The sequence below is a fragment of the Alternaria arbusti genome (assembly GCF_024043155.1).
Source record: "Alternaria arbusti strain BMP 1465 chromosome Unknown scaffold_4, whole genome shotgun sequence".
Classification (NCBI taxonomy): domain Eukaryota; kingdom Fungi; phylum Ascomycota; class Dothideomycetes; order Pleosporales; family Pleosporaceae; genus Alternaria; species Alternaria arbusti.
The window spans coordinates 2,263,186-2,281,161 of record NW_026249944.1 but is presented as its reverse complement, the minus strand read 5'-3'; the positions used below and the strand labels follow the sequence as shown (position 1 = coordinate 2,281,161).

Sequence of the window (17,976 nt, the reverse complement as noted above, 5' to 3'; positions counted from 1 at the left end):
CGGCAGGCTCGACTGGGCCAAGTAGTGAAATTGACGGACAAGTAACCACGGGCAGCTTGCGTCATGGCACCGCCGCTTAGCTTAGCGACCCTGCAGCCTGCATGTGAATTTCCCTAGCACCCAAACACGCCAGCCGCCAACACGCCAACAACGCGTCCATGCGCCCCGCATCGCGACCGCTTTGGGACATGCTCACGCGCAGGCCCGCTGGCAGATGGACCGACAATGGCTGACGACGACTTCGACGACTTCTCCGACGATGACCTCGACGACCTCCCCGCCGACGCTCTGCAGCATCTCGAGGCGAGCGCCATCCGCGCGACACAGCACCAGCCCGACACTGAGCCAGAGTCGGACTACGGCCCCGACGATGGCGACGAGGTAGTCAATCTGGACGATGCGCATAGTCCGCCGCCTCTGTATGCGCTGGACGAGGAAGGCTATGACAGTCACATCGATGACAACATCAACGACATTATCGAACACTGCCACTACGACCAGATGGAAGTGGAAGAGCAGCCACGCAGGTCTCAGGCTGACCCCAATGCGCTGCTTCAACGCATCAAGAAGGTGCGACACGTCCACCTCAGTCTGTAGACGCCCCGCTGATCATCGCAGTTAGAGCAAGACAAGGCGCGCGAGAAGCGAGAAGCCGAGGAGCTGAAGGGGAAGCTGCAGACCAAGGCGGGCGAGGCCGATACCCTTCGAAGGCGCTACGATGCCGAAAATCGCAAACACGAGCGCCAGCTGGCGGACCAGCAGCAGTCGCACAGCACCGAACTGGCCAAGCTGCGTGCCGAGATGGAGAAGCTGCGGCGCGAGAAGGAGTCGGTGCAGACGGACAACATGTTCAATCAGCACGAGGCGCGAGAGTCTGTCATGGCGCGACGGCCTGGCAGAATTATGCCCTCACGACCAAAGTCAGGTGCGCAGGCAATCAGCCCAGCTGGCACACCTAAAAGGGGGCAGAAGACGAGAGGTCCACTGGGCGATGGCTTTGACGACGACGACGTTGTCATGGCATCACCGTCAAAGTACCGCGAGAGGCAGAAGACGGCGACGCCAAAGCAAGCCGGCAAGCGGAAGCGGCAGGCTATCGACCAGAGCCCCATACCACTGCCTGCGCTGCAGCTGAGCGAACCGCGAACTCGGCCCAGAGAGACAGAGCCAGCACCAGCCGTGGGTCCTGTCATAGACGCCGCACTGCTCGAGCACTTTCGACGCGACGACCGCCGATTCACCCTCCTGCACCGCCTGCTGTCACATCCATCATCAAATGGCACCGATCGCGTCCTCGAAGCACTTACGTCGCATGCCTTTCCGTCCAAGCCATCCAAGAAACTATCTTCGATCGTGTATGATGCTCTGGCCAAGATCAATACGTCCGATGTGCACGAGCTAGCACTACAGATATGTCACATCTTCCTCGACCTGTGGAAGCGATGTCAGTCAGAGAAGTACTATGCTCCGACATCTCTGATACTCGATGCGCTGCACTTCATCCTCGCATGCGAGCCGATCGAGACCGCTGTCAAGATCACCGAGCGCGTAGTGCCGCTCATCATAGCTTTTGTTGATCTCGTGGCGGACCCCATTTCGAAAGCAGCCAAAGGAGGTGAGAAGGCCGTTGCCGATCTCTACTCCCCGAAGCAGCGAGAGATTGCATCTCACATCGATGTTGAAGACTGTCTTGAGTTGCTGTACCTGATCGCGAGCAGCTGCGTGTCCTCAGTAGATTCCACAGCAATAGCTCGTCTATGGCAAGCGATTCCTTCGAGCTTCGCCATCATGCTCCTCGTCAAAGAGCAGCCACATGCCCAAATCACGCTCATGTTGCGCATACTTGGCACCTCTGCACTTTCCACCTCAATAGGGCCCATAACATTCGCAGACTCCGCCCAAGACAACCAAGCAAGTAACGAAGACGCCCTGGTCCATCGTCTCACCAACCTCTTCACCGAGCTGCCCAAGCCCGTCCCAGATCCTTTGGCGTCTTCCGATGAAGCTTCAGATACAGCTATCTCCGAAGCAGATCTCTGGGACCTTCGCCTGCTCGTCATCTCGGTCCTGACGCAGTTCTCTATCCCAGAATACGGCTCTAGTCGTCTAGCCCAGAACGGCCTCTGCATCGGCCGACTGATCAAGTACCTCGATCACTGCGTGACGAGTCTTTATCGACATCCCATCGCACCAACTCAAGACCGGAAGGTTGATTCCATCAACGCCACTATGAAGCTCATATACCACGTCGCTACAACCAATGCCGATTTCGACATCAAGAGTAAGCTGGTCAACACGCTAGGTGGCCATCATGCCTATCTCGTTGCACTGACGCGGTTGGCCTTCAGCGAGGGCTTAGTGCTAGAAGCAGGGATCGAAGATGAGGTTGTGAATATGGCGCACGACATCTTAGACGAGGGGCTGAGTATGGAAGAGGGAGATGCTTTCGGCAAGGTGTTCAGCAGTGGAAGCACTGCCTAGTTATGTTCAGTATTCTCTCAAGAAGGAGATCATCAGCGCAAGCAGCTTGGGCGATGGCTCTGATTTCAACTTGCACATTTTCTCGTAAGATAACCCCACTTCTGAGCTCAAGGACGATACCACTTTAATTCCGCGCTCATCCACAATCATGTAGAATAAGACACGGATATCAACATCTTGTATTATCACTGGTTCGGCCTGCATTGCTATGCATTGCTATGGCTTGCGATGATATTGCATTGGGCGGCGTTTATAGCATATCAATCACACACTCTTACACAGTCAACACCTATCCATCTCTAGGTGCCACCCGTCCCCCAATCCACCCCAAAACCCTCTCCAAAACCTCCTCCCCACACTCATCATTCAACAACTCATGCCTCCCGCCCTCAACCACCTCAAAATCCTTCCGCAAACTCCCTATCCCATCCACAAACCTCTCACTCCCCCTCCAATCACAATACGCATCCTCGTCCCCATGCACCACCAACGTCGCCACTCTCCACTCTGCCAGCTTCGCTCTAACACTGTCTGCGACATCCACGGCTGTCGCAGCCGTTAAAAAACATATCGGTTTCTTGGAATACAGGGGATCGGACAGATATTTCTCGATTTCTGATTGGCGGCGTGTGAGGCTGGAGATGGGGACGGAGCGGCCTGGGATGGAGACTGTGGGTATGGTGCGTGCTAAGACGCCGATGGCTAGGCGAGCGAAGGGGGGGAAGGGGCCGGGGAGGGCGGGACTGGTTAGGACTACTCCATTAACTCCCTCTGGATTCTCTATCACACTCCCCGCCGTAATCAATCCACCGAGTGAATGCCCAAATAACACGACCGGTCTTCCCCCTCCTTGTTCAACAGCATAACGCCGTAGTGCGAGGTGGTCGGCTACGGCTTTTCCTACGTGGACGACGGCGCGGGGGTGGCCGGGGGAGGTGCCGTGGCCGTGGAGGTCGAGCGCGTAGATTGTGTAGGAAGCGGCGAGGAGGTGGGTGATTAGCGTGGAGTGGGAGGTTAGGTAGCGGAGGGAGTATTCTGCGTAGCCGTGTTGGAGGACGATTGTTGCGACGGAGGGGGAGGTGGGCGTCCAGATGTGGAAGGTTGTGCCGGAGGGGAGGGTGTGGGTTTTGTGGTTGAGGTTGAGGTTGGGGTCCGGGGAGGGGATCGAGTTTGTAGAATTCGTGTCGTGAGTTGCTGGAGCAGTGGATGGTGGGTCTGGTCGTCTTCGATACAGTGATGGGACGTTCAACATCTTGAAACTTTGAAGCGATGTGAGCGGGTTTTGGACAGTAGTGCTGTCCTGGTAAGAATCAAGCGTTTCCAAGATTTGCTTGCTTGATCAACCTGACGGCTCGCCCTCGAAGTTTGAACAAGCTGTGTCAAAGTTGGAAGAAACTCAATGTTTCGGTCTGAGGAGAGCGCTTCTTGAGTTCTCAGGTCATTTTGTATTGATCATACCACAATTGTTTCCTGGTGCTGTGGCGGTGGGTATCAGTATTCGCAGGCAACCGCGTTGGGTCAGGGGATGCTCACGACATGACGACAGTGTCCGCGTAGGTTGCTAAGGACTGCAAAGATTGTTTCGCAGACCGCATTGCTTCACACCCGGCTCGAGAGTCCATTCGCATTGATTGGGAAAGAATGCCTTGCTGATTCAGGGACATGTATACGATGAGATGCCCACGTGGAAGGCGCGCGTCGTTGATTGGGCCTAGTGCGGGGAGACACGCGCAGCGCGCATCCGAGAACTTGTCCCCAGCCGTCCCGAGGTCGTTTCTTGCGCCTTCCTCCATTCCCATCTCAACTACGAACATCGAGACCTGGTCTACCAGATCGCAATCTGAGATTTGCCTTTCTTCTCCGTCGTAACACTCCCGATGTGCTGCCGGCTCACCTTTTCCACCGATTCCTTTGGCATCCCTACCTGAGCATAGGCTTCTTCTCCGGTATGAATATCCCCGATCTGCTGTTCTAACTTGACCGCTTGAAGATGAGCCGTCGTAGCCTTGCAGCGTTGTATGAATTTCTCCAGAGCAGTATCGCCCGCTTTTAACTCTTGTTGTACGTACTCTGCCTCGTCTTCGTCGGATTCGGCGATTGCAACCAAACGCGGCGGCACGTCATTGCGCCTTGCATCGGCCTCCACTGCCCACGATACCATTGCTTCCTTCAGCTGGTTTATCGAGGCAGCCTGCTGTTCCGGCGATCGGTTCGACACATTGATTTTTCTACCAGAGATATCAGCTTCCATCATGGTTTTGGATGCGATAGGAACTTACAGCGTCAAAATGCCTACCGCCGAGTCGAGGTCTCTTGCCGCTGACCATAACACCCCTTTGTACTTTTGTATCCTAGACTGGTTCAAGGCTACTCGGATTTTATCTCGCCAGCTCTTGTCATCGTGTTTGATCCACTTCACCACCAGCTTCTCGAACTCGTCGCATTGCGTCCCACAGTCGTTGATCACCTTCGCAATGCCGGTCTCTTTGACTTCATCGACCGTTCTAGCGTCGGCTTTGGATAAGAACTCTAAGCTTGAAAGTTTGGCATGTAAGTCTTTTACATCGACGCGAATAAGTGCAATTTCTTCGGGGGCATCGTCGATTGCTCGGAGAAAGTCGTAGAGGCCTTTGATGCTCTTAATAGCAACATCAGTGATGCCAATGATGGCGGCTGCTTCTCCGATAACAGACATACTCTGAGGGACTGTACGGTTTGTATTTGAGAAGTTGAAACTGCTCCGCCAGAGGGCGGCGCATATCTTATACCAAGTCATGTACCGCCCTCCCGTACGCAGATCAGTGCGGCGCAATTGAAGCTCTCCGTAACGCCGTGGCAACAGAGATGAGCTGAATGTCTGCCTCGCACAATGGTGAGGAGTGGTGTCCGGTGAACAGTCCCTTGGGCCTATTGGATCATTAGTTGTCGCTGCGATGCACACAGCCCCGCATGTGGCTGCATGTGGGCGTACGCTAACGCACCAACAGTCAGAGAACCATGAGAGCTGAGGCGAAGCCGCAGCTGTGGCTGCTTCTGGATGAATCTGAACACGTCACCTTGGTTAGCTCAAGCGGCTGACAGACAGGCTGAACACAGCGCTGCGCTGACTTTTGAACTTATGTTTGTCCGAGGACAATGGTCAAACGGTTTGCGATGGAAACATCTTCGTATTGAATAGCACTGATTCTTCTTCAACATAATGGCATTCCAACAGGAAGTCGGAAATGTCGTGACGAAGGAGCACGGCATCACGCAGATCGGGTCTAATATCCAGCTCAATCTTGGCGATTCTGGCAAGACAACCCATCACTCCTGCCATAGCTGTGGAAATTGACCGGCAGTAGGTGGCGAACGCGAAGCCATCCAGAGATGGTTCGCACCGTGGTTGTTCATGGAGTGGACCGAAGGAAGAAGCCAACCGAAAATTCTGAACAGCTTCGTTGGCGTACCAGGCTGCGGATCATGGCTTCTCGATGAAGTTATTCCAATATGGTTAGCGTCTTCTAAAGACAGTCTCTGGTTGACTGGTGAAGGTCAGTGTTAGTCCTGGTTTATGTCGTCGTACCGGATCCTTTTGTCGCGTTTCCTGTTGGACTCACTTCATCTGAAACGCTGTGGTGGTCACAATCCACCGATCTAGATGTTATGAAGGCACCCTGTAGATCATACCTCAAGAAGGCTTTCACTGACATCTCTCTAGTTGGATGTGGCAAAAGCATCCTGTGTGCTTTGGTCATACAACATTTGACCAGGGCTCGACGACATGACGACAGCAGACAGATAGTAGTTCCATTGATATTTTCCTACAACAACGACTACACGCATAACGTTACGTTCCTGACGTACACCATCCTGGCGTACTTGTGTTCAGCTGAGCCGATCCCTGAAGCCATAGTAAAAGCGCGAAAAGCCCATGTGTCGCCATCGGAAATTGCGGAGATCAATGATCTCATCATGAATGTACTGGTTTCTCTGGGAGAAACCAACGCAGCTGGCTCAACCGACTCAACGACATCTGTAGTTCTGGCTATCGATGCCCTGGATGAGATCCCGCTTGAGTCGCAGATCACGAACATGGAGCTCCTTAACAGATTGACGGCTGCAATCAAAACTGGTTGTGGATTGCGCGTGCGAGTAGCGCTTTTCACGCGCCACGATAATCGGTTGCAGCCGCTCTGTCACTCGCGATCAGGCTGGCATAGAACGGTTATACCTCGCTCTAGGGTTGATGAGGATATTAGGACTGCAGTAGGTGTGCGACTCGAAAAGGGCACAAGATTGATCAAAGCCGATAGAGAGAAGCTGGCCGATCGAGTTGTTGATAAGGCCGCAGGCATGTGAGTTAAAGCTGAGCATTCCTTCGTTAACATGTAAACAACTTACGTCGAACCTAGGTTCCGACTAGCCAGTCTTTACGTCGACGAGCTTGTCAAGTCTAGACGAAGGAGCTTCATGCCTTCTGAATTAGAACATCTCCTCAACGGACTCCCGACGGGCCTTTATCCTTTCTACGACCAGATCCTCGACCAAATACCAAGGGATCGCATGCAGGAAGTCGTTTTCAGAGCACTGCGTTGGATCATGTTCGCAGCTAGGTCATTCTGGGTTGAGGACCTGGTCGAAGCTTGTGCCATATATCCGCCTTCAGGAGAGCTGTTCGACGTTGAAACACGGCAACACCTTCCCTATCTCGATGTTATGGAATATCTGAGTGGTCTAGTGCGTATCCAGCCAATTCTCTCGGAAGACGAAGAGATGGTCATTGAACCCCGCACCCACACCATTGCGCTAGCACACTTCTCTGTCAGTGAATACCTGCAGCGTCTGGATACTGCTCATTACCGAATCGACACACACTTCTTCGAGCGACATTCTGCCAGTGAATACATGTCTCAAGCATGTCTCATCTACCTCGTGGAAACCTCAGAGCACTCACTAAGCAGTGCAATCCACACTACCATGAAAGAATACGCAGATCGAGCCTGGCCATCACATGTGGCCGCTTATCTCCAGTCATCGAATGATACTCCATACGGGAAGCAAGCCACGACCGCAGCACTAGCGTCGAAGATTCGTAACTCCGTCGAGTTCTCCAACCTGAGTATATATGATGACTCCGGTACTTTGCGAGAATGCGTGGCAAGCATTGCACACAGCTGTCTTGACCACCACCGCTATGAGAGGTTGTTCGATGCATTGTCAAGAATCTCTAAGGATCAAGAGTGTCTGTACCCGGGCTACAATGGCGCAGAGCCCTGCATTCAAACTTCCCGGAAATACCGGATGCGCTTATATTATCCCCTCGATCCCGGTTGCATAAGATTGCTCATTTTACACCCAGCAGCGAACCCTGGAGATCATGTTCGATGTTCGCTAATAGTGGACTATCTCGAAAATCGAGCAAGCTACGACTATCTATCATATGTCTGGGGAAGATCAGGGGCTGAGAGACTAATTCAAGTAAATCGTCAAGCTTTTCGGACAATGTTGAACCTATCGAATGCATTACCTGGGCTGAGAAACAAGGAGAATCCCATATTACTCTGGGTGGATGCCATATGTATCGATCAGAGCAGCGATGTTGAGCGAAACATTCAGGTGGCGCAGATGGGAGATGTCGTACGATACGCCAGTAACACACAAGTCTGGCTACCGGAAACATGCCGCAACGACAAACACCCAACGAAATGTCTGGAAAATCTATATTCCCAAGCATACTGGCACCGCCGCTGGATTCAACAAGAGCTTATATTGGCGCAAGATATTCGTATTCAGTGGGCGCAGGCTAGATTGACTTGGACAGATCTGATGCACCTTGTCCGAGAGCACGCGCGTAATCTCAATGAAACCCGTCCCGGCCACGAAACGCTTTCTGCGATCAGCTACTTCTCATTCATACAGGAGCTACGGGAGTCCTTGCGACTCAATAAACCCTTACCCAAACTGGAAGAGCTTCTGTACACGTTTCGCAATCACGTTTGCAGTATACCTTCGGACACACTATATTCCATACTACCCCTCCTGAGCATGGAAGAAACACGTGGCTTAGAAATCGACTATATTGCACCATTTCATGCTACAATGACATACTTGGCATATGACTTGTTAGAGCGTTCTCAAGGCTATCATGTCCTCTCCATGGTCAGCAACGGACGAATAGAGTCCGGGCTCATGATGCCTTCATGGGTGCCTACGTGGACTGATATCGAGGACCATCCACTAGCACCTGGTGATGCTATTACAAAGCAGCCTAAGCTGTATGGGGCCAGCGCGGCGATTCGGAGATACGTGGTGAACGGAGAAGCACTCTGCGTTGAAGGATGGCTCATTGGCAACATAGCTCACGTAGCCAAGATCCCCGACATCATGCGCAACAGCAGGATAATAGAGTTCGAACGAGAGTCACTAGTCCGCGTCGCGCTAGAGGACCGCTGTCGAGAAAACCAACTCTGCGCGTTTCAACGCATGACCAAACAATCGCGGGACTGGTTCACAGAGCTTCCGAACGCATCGCGGCTACTGTCTGAGCTCGAATCTCGGGGATCTAGGGCCAGAAGATGCTTTGCAAAGACAGATTCAAAATTGTTGGCGAACGTGCCAGCGCACACAGCGGTAGGAGATGTCATTGCAATCTTCCATGGTGGCGAGGTTCCCTATGTGCTGCGGCCTGATGATGGGTTCACTTTGATTGGAGAATGGTAGGTCTCGTGCTGTCATGGATTGAGCACCTTGTTTCCATTTTGCAGTTGACAGTCTGCTGACATGTGCAACAGCTATGTCGATGGCTACATGGACGGCCAGGCTACGCGTAAACGGACGAACGACAACCCCGATATCACATTTTGGATACATTAGACTTGGTGACAACACGGCCTGGTGACGCCGAGCTGGGGATGTAATAATAGTCCGAGGTCTTACCTAGGTACCCAGGGCACCTACTATATCGGCATCGAATGTTTTAGGGGGTATGGAAAGCCGATAGTAAGATCTCTTCCGAAGCGAGCTGTCCACGGGTGTTCTGCACTCAGATCGCACAGTATTCATCTTGTGTTGCTTTCGCACTGTCTAGTCAACACCATTTCATGTAAAGACTTTTCTGACGGCACTGTGATATAGTTCTGGAAGGGCGTACCTAGGTAGGTAATTCCCAACGTTGGGCAGGGGCACGATGTCAGCTTTAGGCATACCTAGGTAGTCTGCGGGGTGTGCCGAGGTTGGTGTCTGACACCTTTGGGCTGCCGCATCTCGGTTGCGTCGCGTCGTCGCTCAACACACACAAATCGCCCACCTTATGCACCTGACTGCGATGCCCAAATACATGGACGTAAGGTCTGTTTCCGTAGCGTATCACGCTTTGCGTTGCCTCGCCAACAGGGATCATAGAAGTGCGGTATGGCGAGCTGTGATATGTGTATGCGCGACCCTCCCGCGTGGCTGCGCAAGGCCTAGTACACGGAGGTATGTAGGAAGCGGCCTCAGCCTTCAGCCTTTCGTACTCTTCGTCATCAACTCACCCTAGCCTGACGTGTTTGTCCCTTCCGATCTACAGATGAGCAGACCGAGACCCGCACGCCCAAAACCCTGCCGGTATTCTTTAGGAACACAGTACGTCGCAATCGAAATATCCTTCGGCGTGTCTTTGGTCGAAACCGCGGATGATGTCTTCCGATAACCCTCACGTCATGGACATATCGAATCCAGGGGATGGACTCACTCTGATCTACCCTTATGTCAAGCGTTATATTCACGTACCGCTGCAGACGCCTGATTCGATTCGCGTTCTCGAACTTCTACCAGGTACGCCTGACTCAGCCTTGTTGTGTCGAATATTCGCGATACCTCGAACGCATGCCGATATTGAATTTGAGGCTATCTCATATGTTTGGGGCAGCTCTGTTCCCGCATGCTATCTATGCGAGGTGGAAAGCAATAGCTGGTTGCGCATCACCAGGAACTTATATCTTGCGCTTAAGGCGCTACGCTACGCGGACCGGAACAGGATCATCTGGGCAGACGCCATCTGCATCAACCAGTCGGACAACGATGAAAAAAGCCACCAAGTCGGCAACATGGGCTCCATCTACGAGACGGCCAGCATGGTCGTCGTTTGGCTGGGTAATGTAGACTTCAGCGAATCTTTCAAGTCATTGGAAAGACCTCCGAGAGCATCAGATAGCGATATAACTATTGCTAAGGTCGAGCCTAACGGCCTTCTCGATAATGTTATGGTAGCTGTTCTCAGGATTGTTGGAACGCAATGGTTTACTAGATTATGGATCATACAGGAGTTCGTCCTTGCTCGAGATGTACAGATCTGGGCCGGTGACCAACATATCAATTACAAAACATTGGAGAGTGCCATGGCAAAGCGCAGAGATGAATACTTGCGGTTGAGCATGGGTCTACTCAAAGGTCCTCCACGGGAGCATTCAGGATCATTTCTGGGCGCCCTCGAGAACTACGTCCTAGCAGAGAATCTCATCGGATTTCGTACCATGTGGCGCGACCAGTCACATCCTAGCTCAGGACGTATATCACTGTACGACTGTTGTCGAATTTTCCACCAGCACCCCCCTAAATGTACGGACGAGCGAGATTTGATATATGCTCTCATTGGGCTGGCCAAACATCCAACCATGGTCGTCCCCGACTACAGCCTCACCGTTACAAACGTTTTTCTGGAATTTACATGGCTGGAAATCGCAAATGGAAATATAGACATACTGCGTGACGCAGAGTTCCTGGGAAACGGCGACCTATACCCATCGTTTCTCTATCGACCAGGTCAGAGCTCTAGACCTACAGGAGGTCACTCAACTCCGAAGGGTGCTGGCGCAAGTCGAGCGGCCGTTGCTGAAGCAATTAGACCTGCATCTATTCAGATCCGAGGTGTAATTGTAGATCGGATCAGTGGTTGTTGGAAGCTACTACGTGCGTCAGGCTTCGAGACGGAAGACCTGACAAGAATTATGCGTGGCACAACTTGGAGCTTAGAAGATTTCCTCCTTTCCGCTGAGGTTGTGTCATCCTCTGATGAACGTTTTGCAAGTCCAACAAACCGGTTCTACACTTTCGATACTAAGAAGCCAGCCCAAATTGAGGCAAGAAACCTACTGGATGTCTATCGATACACTCAGTTATGTGCTGAGCAAATCATTGGCCGAAACCAGATGAGAAAAGAGATGATTCCTGACAGAATTCGAGACCGATTTTGGCGGATGATTACGTTGCACAGGCATCATGCGCCATCAGATATTCCAAAGGATTTTCGCCATGTACCGCGGGATTATATCGATGATCCTTCATATTCTCATCTATTCACCACCGTTAAAGGGTATATTGGCAAGGCGTCAAGAAACGCCAAGGTTGATGACCTAGTGGTTATCTTTGACGGAGGCGACGTGCCATTCGTGCTGCGAAAGGCATATGGTGACATTGATGGACAATGGAAGTTAGTCGGGGAATGTCATGTGGATGGCTGGATGGACGGCAGCTACTATGGTCACGAAGTGTTGGACGATGTCGACCAATACCTTGCAGCAGCTGACGCGGAAACCAGCACGGACTTCTCGTATCCGAAAGAAACACTGCTCAGCGAGTATTTCGTACTCTGCTGAGACAAATGAAAATCTTGACCCGATACAAAGTGTACAAGTGCGAGTTCCGCCCATCTTCAATATCATTTCACTGTCAGTCGCGAACGCATACATTCTCAGGTATGAGCAGGGTTAACAGTGATATCTCTCTCGAAGCGAGCCAATGCACTTACTTCGCACAGCATTTATTGCAACCTGCCTTCTACCCGTCCAATCAAACACTCCATCACATTGCGGCTTGTACTTCCGCGGACCATCCTGTACGTCGGTAAGGATCACGGTCCGCGGCAAAGCCCTGTTGTCCCCCACTATCCGTCCCGCATAGCCTTTTCCTTCACCTTCATACCCCACCACCCATTGACTGTACTCATTGAACATGCAGTGCACGGCGTCGTGCATGTGCGTGCGGCTTGGTTGTTTATCATCACGCTTGCTTGGTTTGGCTTTACCCCACACGGTTATAAGATAACATGCCCACTCTCACTCACGCTTTGCAGTATCGACAGCAATCACGTCCCCGACATCGATACCAGATGATTCCATCCAAGAACGGCAACATAGTCGCTACCAGCTCGCCTACCGGCTCTGTGGTAGATGAGCGCTACGAAGCGTTCGATGGAGCACAAGATCGCGAGCGCTTATCGTGGGAGAAGCAGGCGGTTGTCGATCTAAAGCCTTCACTACATCGCGATACGTATGGACGCACTGCACAGATATTATGAAAGACGTACTGACTGTATACAGATACATTGGAGCGCTTTTGTTTAACACCTGCGCCTTCATCTTGCCAGCTCTCTATAGCACCTTGTCGAAGCTATGGGTTGCGAACATCGATTCATCCATGGTAGTCACTACAGACACGTACACATACATCGGCGTTGTCGCAGAAGTCTTGAACGAAGGTCTACCGCGTGCTTCCTACCTCGTCATCGGCGACAAGTCCAGTCGTGGTTTCCGTGAGCGCTTGCAGCTCACTCACACTCTTATCCTCTTCCAATCACTCCTCGGGCTTATCATGAGTATCGGATTCGTCGCAGGCGCCTCTACTTTCGCGCAAGGTTTTGTTCCAGTCGAGGTTAGAGATGTGAGCGTCACGTATATTCGCATCTCTGCGTTCTCTGCATTCAGTTCGGCAGTAGAGTATGCGATTTCAACGTCAACTCGCGCGCTGGATAAGCCTGATGTCCCACTTGTTATCAGTTCCGTTAAGTTCGCTGTCAATATCGTTCTCGACTTGATCATCATCTCGACGTTTCACTGACTCACATCGCTGTGTGCGCGAAGTCGTACCCTGGAACCGTCACCTCCATCCCATGGTACACTTGATGACCCATCGCAACGAGCGACTCACAACTTCCGAAATCCATATGCACCCATACAATCAGGTCCTCTCGAAAAAGAGAAGTATCGTCAACACAAGAGCTTCGACGTTTCACGGCGGCAGCATCACACCCACAGTGAACATGCAGGCTGGTATTTCACTTGCTTGTAACCTGACTTCTGCCTTTGCGGGGCTGGCATACTTTGTCTACACAACGAGTGTTAGTCCCAAGTCGCCGGTCCATGGCGACACATCCAGCCGCGGTATAGCCCCTTCCGTACCAGCTCTCGTCACACTCGCGAAGCCGGGTGCGATCTTCTTCTCAGAATCTGCCATCCGAAACGCACTATACCTGTGGTTAGTCCATGGCATCGTCGGACTAGGTAGCGACTACGCAACTGCTTGGGGTGTCTTCTCAACCATCCGATGGGGGCTGATAATGGTACCCGTCATGGCACTCGAGGCGACCACACTGACTTTCGTGGGGCACTCATGGGGAGCATTGCGCTCCACTATCGTGGGAATTTCACCGGCTGCGAAGCTCCAAATTACACGCCGACAATTGTGGGGCGTGGTACGCTGGGCACTCTACTCTGTCATCATAGTCTTGATGGTGGAGATCCCACTCTGTCTCATCATGTCCTTCGCCGGTGCTAAGCCTTTCGCACGGTACCTCTCAGGATCCGAAGAGGTCTCGTATATAGCGGCGCGCATGTGGCGCACCATTGACTGGTGCTACATCATGTATGGTGTGTCGACACAACTAGCTGCGATTCTGGTATCGACGCGCCCAACATGGTATCTCTACCAGTCTCTCGCATCGAACATTCTCTACGTCTTACCATGGGCGATTGCGTGTCAAGTGGTTGACCTGAATGCTGGAGATGCTTGGACATACCACAGCTTGGTATTTGGTGGAAGTCTGGTTTTCTCGTTCTTCACGATCATTGTGGTTGACGGAGTTTGGGGGTTCAGGCTCATGAAGGGAAAGATGGATGTAAACAGGGCGTAGTTACGGAGAGAACATGGGACATTGTAGTCGGATACAGGATAGAAATAGCTCATAAAAGAATGCGACTCTACATGTTTCCACATGCACCAATGTATCTCTCTTATCAAAATAAGAACGCCATCAGCCCTTCCACACTGCGGGCGTCGGCTCTTTATACAAACTCAGATCGTTCGGCGTAGGAAACCAGATACTTGGGTCATCCTCAGCATACGCATTCGGGAACCTGACCATTGGCCCGGGACTCCCATTGCCACCCCCGACAATGTCCAAATGCGCACAGTTTACAAACCATTGACTTTGTCCAAGAGTCATGGACGGCATGAAGTGCTCGATGCGCAGAAGGTATTGGCCCGAGGGCGTGGCAGCAGGAATAGTGAAGTTGATAGCGAGTGTATCCATAGTCGACCACGTAGTCTTGTCCGTCGGCCCTGCGTATGCGATCTTGAAGAAATCTCCCTTCCCGTCGTATTCCATCAGACTCTTTGTTCCATCCGGCAGTTTAGAAAGAAACACTTGCCCAGGCCCTTCGTGGAAGATGTATCCTTGGACATCACCTTCGTAGTAGGGTCCAGACACCATGAGTCCAACATCGCTCCCAGCAACAATGGTCGCTGTCTGTATAGTATCGGCGTTGTGTACGGGGAAGGAGCCGCGGCCGCATGTGACGTTCGCGTTTTCGGGCCCGTAGATGGGAAAGGTCTTGAGCCAGAGGTCATTGTAGGTACCGGCGTTGCCAGAGACGTCGCGGACGTATTGGAACTCTCGAGAGATGGTGTTGTTCACTATGAGGCGGTTGAATACATCTAAAAGGATCGTTAACAACTAGTCCGGAAGACAGAGATGAAAGTACAAACAATGGGCGCTAGCCTGCTGCGCAAAGGCCGTTGCTAGCCATGGAAGGACGACGGACTTCATGACTGCTGCTGCTTTCCAACTAATAATTTTGCTGAAACTTAGCCATCTCAGCCTGTCTTATACCACCGCTCAGTCTGAGCCCGACCATCACCGATCCTGCCTTGACGAGGGCTCTGCTGGAAGCACAGCGCTCGAGATGAGAGTCCTCATGACCATGCTACTACATGCGCAAATCCTTCTTGCTGATGGTGCAGCTGTCTAGTGCCAATGGCATCGGTTCGGTTGCTGCCGATAGTACCTGGTCCCGATGTGGTAGTTTTTAGATGAACTCCAGATTGCCGGATGGGCTATGTCGACCCAAGCCCAAGCGGGGTAGGCGGCATCTCTAGAGTACTCATATAGTGGATATGGGTAGTACAATTCGTACTGGACATGTTTCAGTCCGGGTAACAAGGTGCAGCGTGCCGGGTAGAATGAGATCGGACGTGCTGTTCTGGGTACCTGGGTTTAGGTGAAAGCGTTGGCGGCAGCCATGCCGTTGCGCGCAAAGCTTGTTTGTACTGCGAGTGAGTTCCTTCGTAGCGGTACGATGACTTGATACTTTGCTTTGTAAATTTTGTCGAGGTTGCAGTCAGACGCTGCAGGCGGGGAAAGCAGTCTAGAAGGGACGCGTCGCGTACGCGTGAAGATGACGCTCAAGAGCGTGTCGCATCCTTCCCCTCGCGTCAAGCATATGCATTAGTAGCCTTCGAAACACTGGACCTAACAAACAGATTGGCGCTTGCATGTCAAAGGAATCGTCGTCACAACTCGAGTGCGATGAGCATCTGCATGCGCAGGAACGATGACAGCATCAAGGTCAAACTTGGACCCCTGACTAAGCTTCGGAACCAGCCCCACAAAGCATGACACGCGTTCCGCAGCGGCGACGATGAACAACAAACTCATCATATTCGCCATCACAGAAAGCATTAGCGCGCATTTCTTCTACGCGTATTTGCACATATATAACGATCCTGATGTCTTACTCCAATGACAATGGCACAGCAATCCCCGCTCCTCCTCCTACCGGGTGAATTGAAGAACCAAATTATTGATTACATCCTCACCCGCGACCCCGGCACCGCACCACCTCCGCTACAACATTCTCCATTATCACTATCTTCAACATGCCGCCAGTTACATGAAGAATACCACACCCTCGCCTGGACCGCAACGATCTTCACCCTTCCATGGTCATCAGCAGAAGACCTCATACGAAAAACCAGTCTACTACCCTCAACATCCGTATCCCGCATCACAAAACTTCAAATTAGACTACCATCAGATCTCACCTCACTCTACACCCCAGACATAAACCGCCGCCGCGTAAAACCCTTCAACTTCGCCCGCGCCGGCCTCACCAACCTCGAAGAACTCTACATCCGGTACCGACCCGAGCACACAGAAAAAGGCATCGGCGGACCCGGCCGCGAACTAATCGTGCAGATCCTCTGGCGCATCATGTGGGAAAGAGATATCAAGCGACTACGGAAAATTTGCATCGTGCACGATGGGGCGCAGCCGTTCCTTTCGCTTTCCCTGCTGTATAACATGTTGCAGAACTTTACACCGCTGCAGGTGTCGAAAAGGTGGAAGGTGCGATCGGATCTTGAGCATGGAAGACTGAGATTTGAGGAGTGGGGTGGTGGGGAGAAGGGGAGGGGCGTGGATGTTGTTGTTGGGTTTAGCTTTTGGGAGGCGGAGGCTTATGTGGAGGTTTGTGAGATGGTTCTTGAGGTATGTTTGATTCGTCTCTTGGGTCGGAGGGGGTGCTGTCAGGAGGAGATTGGGGTTCTAGGCAATATTCAGAACCGGCAGATGCTGACTTCAGGCCAGGAGAATCATGCTCAGGTCATTCTGGCTCGGCGAGCCGAGTGTTTGTACGTCACTCCGCTGCGAGATATGAATGACGACGCTTTGAGGCGAGAGGTCGATAATCTCAACACCTTGTTTCCTGTGTTAGGAGACGAGGAACATGTTCTTCAACCACACGTGGAGCGTATACGTGCCACGTGTGCGGTAAGTAACCGAGGATGAGAAGAGACGACGCAAAGCTACTCTGATTCGCACGCGAAGGCCGTCGTGGCTAATAGCCATGCTGGTTACTGATATGCTGATCACCGAAGACGTCCCAGTCACCTGACTACGTTCCCGTAGCTCGATCAGAAGGAGCACTACTCCGCCATCTTCCGAGGAGGAAGGCTTTGCGCGCACGCCGACGGCTGGGTTGAACACTAGGGGCCGCTATGCATTGCCGATTGCACCCAGACCCTCAAACACCTTTCTTCGTTCCAAGATCGGCTGGCACATCCACGCGTCGCTTTCAGGCCATGGCGGAAATCCATGTCGCCACCACTCTCAGAGCCGGGTGGTGATAACAACGTGGTATCTTAACCGTCCCTCAGAACCTCCTCGACCGGCTGAATACCGTATTCGCTTTTCGAAGCGAAGGAGTGTGGAGTAGGTCCCAGAACCAAGCCCACGGCGTCAGCATGCCAGGTGGGATACGCGTCCATGGTGGACCGGGTGGCATCCGTTCACACCAACGTTGCTTTTCAATAGTGGAAGTACGCCGGTCACCTTGTTCGAGCTAGTGCTGAGTGGAAATACTGTACGTGGGGAGCGCTTGCGGCGGGAAGGAAGGGTCGGGACGACACGGGAAGGATTGA

The 17,976-nt window shown here is 52.3% G+C and overlaps 7 protein-coding genes across 7 annotated transcripts; 4 read left to right on the top strand and 3 right to left on the bottom strand.

Annotated features, from left to right (window-relative positions):
- Window positions 1–225: 225 nt before the first annotated feature.
- On the top strand, window positions 226–2,481 carry J4E86_004399 (uncharacterized protein; the record flags this gene model as incomplete). The annotated part of the gene is made up of 2 exons (XM_051444941.1): window positions 226–570; window positions 619–2,481. 2 exons carry the CDS (start codon window positions 226–228, stop codon window positions 2,479–2,481), a joined length of 2,208 nt encoding a protein of 735 aa, XP_051304566.1.
- Window positions 2,482–3,282: 801 nt separating this feature from the next.
- J4E86_004398 (uncharacterized protein) lies at window positions 3,283–3,733 on the bottom strand (the record flags this gene model as incomplete). The annotated part of the gene is given in 2 exon segments (XM_051444940.1): window positions 3,283–3,369; window positions 3,386–3,733. 2 exon segments carry the CDS (start codon window positions 3,731–3,733, stop codon window positions 3,283–3,285), a joined length of 435 nt encoding a protein of 144 aa, XP_051304565.1.
- A 573-nt stretch (window positions 3,734–4,306) lies between these two features.
- On the bottom strand, window positions 4,307–5,176 carry J4E86_004397 (uncharacterized protein; the record flags this gene model as incomplete). Its single annotated transcript, XM_051444939.1, has 2 exons — window positions 4,307–4,709; window positions 4,761–5,176. The coding sequence occupies 2 exons, from the start codon at window positions 5,174–5,176 to the stop codon at window positions 4,307–4,309; spliced, it is 819 nt and encodes a 272-aa protein (XP_051304564.1).
- A 1,259-nt stretch (window positions 5,177–6,435) lies between these two features.
- Window positions 6,436–9,183, top strand: J4E86_004396 (uncharacterized protein; the record flags this gene model as incomplete). The annotated part of the gene is made up of 3 exons (XM_051444938.1): window positions 6,436–6,818; window positions 6,876–7,582; window positions 8,285–9,183. The coding sequence occupies 3 exons, from the start codon at window positions 6,436–6,438 to the stop codon at window positions 9,181–9,183; spliced, it is 1,989 nt and encodes a 662-aa protein (XP_051304563.1).
- Window positions 9,184–12,547: 3,364 nt separating this feature from the next.
- J4E86_004395 (uncharacterized protein) lies at window positions 12,548–13,338 on the top strand (the record flags this gene model as incomplete). The annotated part of the gene is made up of 2 exons (XM_051444937.1): window positions 12,548–12,771; window positions 12,822–13,338. 2 exons carry the CDS (start codon window positions 12,548–12,550, stop codon window positions 13,336–13,338), a joined length of 741 nt encoding a protein of 246 aa, XP_051304562.1.
- A 1,192-nt stretch (window positions 13,339–14,530) lies between these two features.
- J4E86_004394 (uncharacterized protein) lies at window positions 14,531–15,325 on the bottom strand (the record flags this gene model as incomplete). The annotated part of the gene is made up of 2 exons (XM_051444936.1): window positions 14,531–15,213; window positions 15,265–15,325. The coding sequence occupies 2 exons, from the start codon at window positions 15,323–15,325 to the stop codon at window positions 14,531–14,533; spliced, it is 744 nt and encodes a 247-aa protein (XP_051304561.1).
- A 978-nt stretch (window positions 15,326–16,303) lies between these two features.
- On the top strand, window positions 16,304–17,344 carry J4E86_004393 (uncharacterized protein; the record flags this gene model as incomplete). Its single annotated transcript, XM_051444935.1, has 1 exon — window positions 16,304–17,344. The coding sequence occupies one exon, from the start codon at window positions 16,304–16,306 to the stop codon at window positions 17,342–17,344; it is 1,041 nt and encodes a 346-aa protein (XP_051304560.1).
- Between the last annotated feature and the right edge of the window lie 632 nt (window positions 17,345–17,976).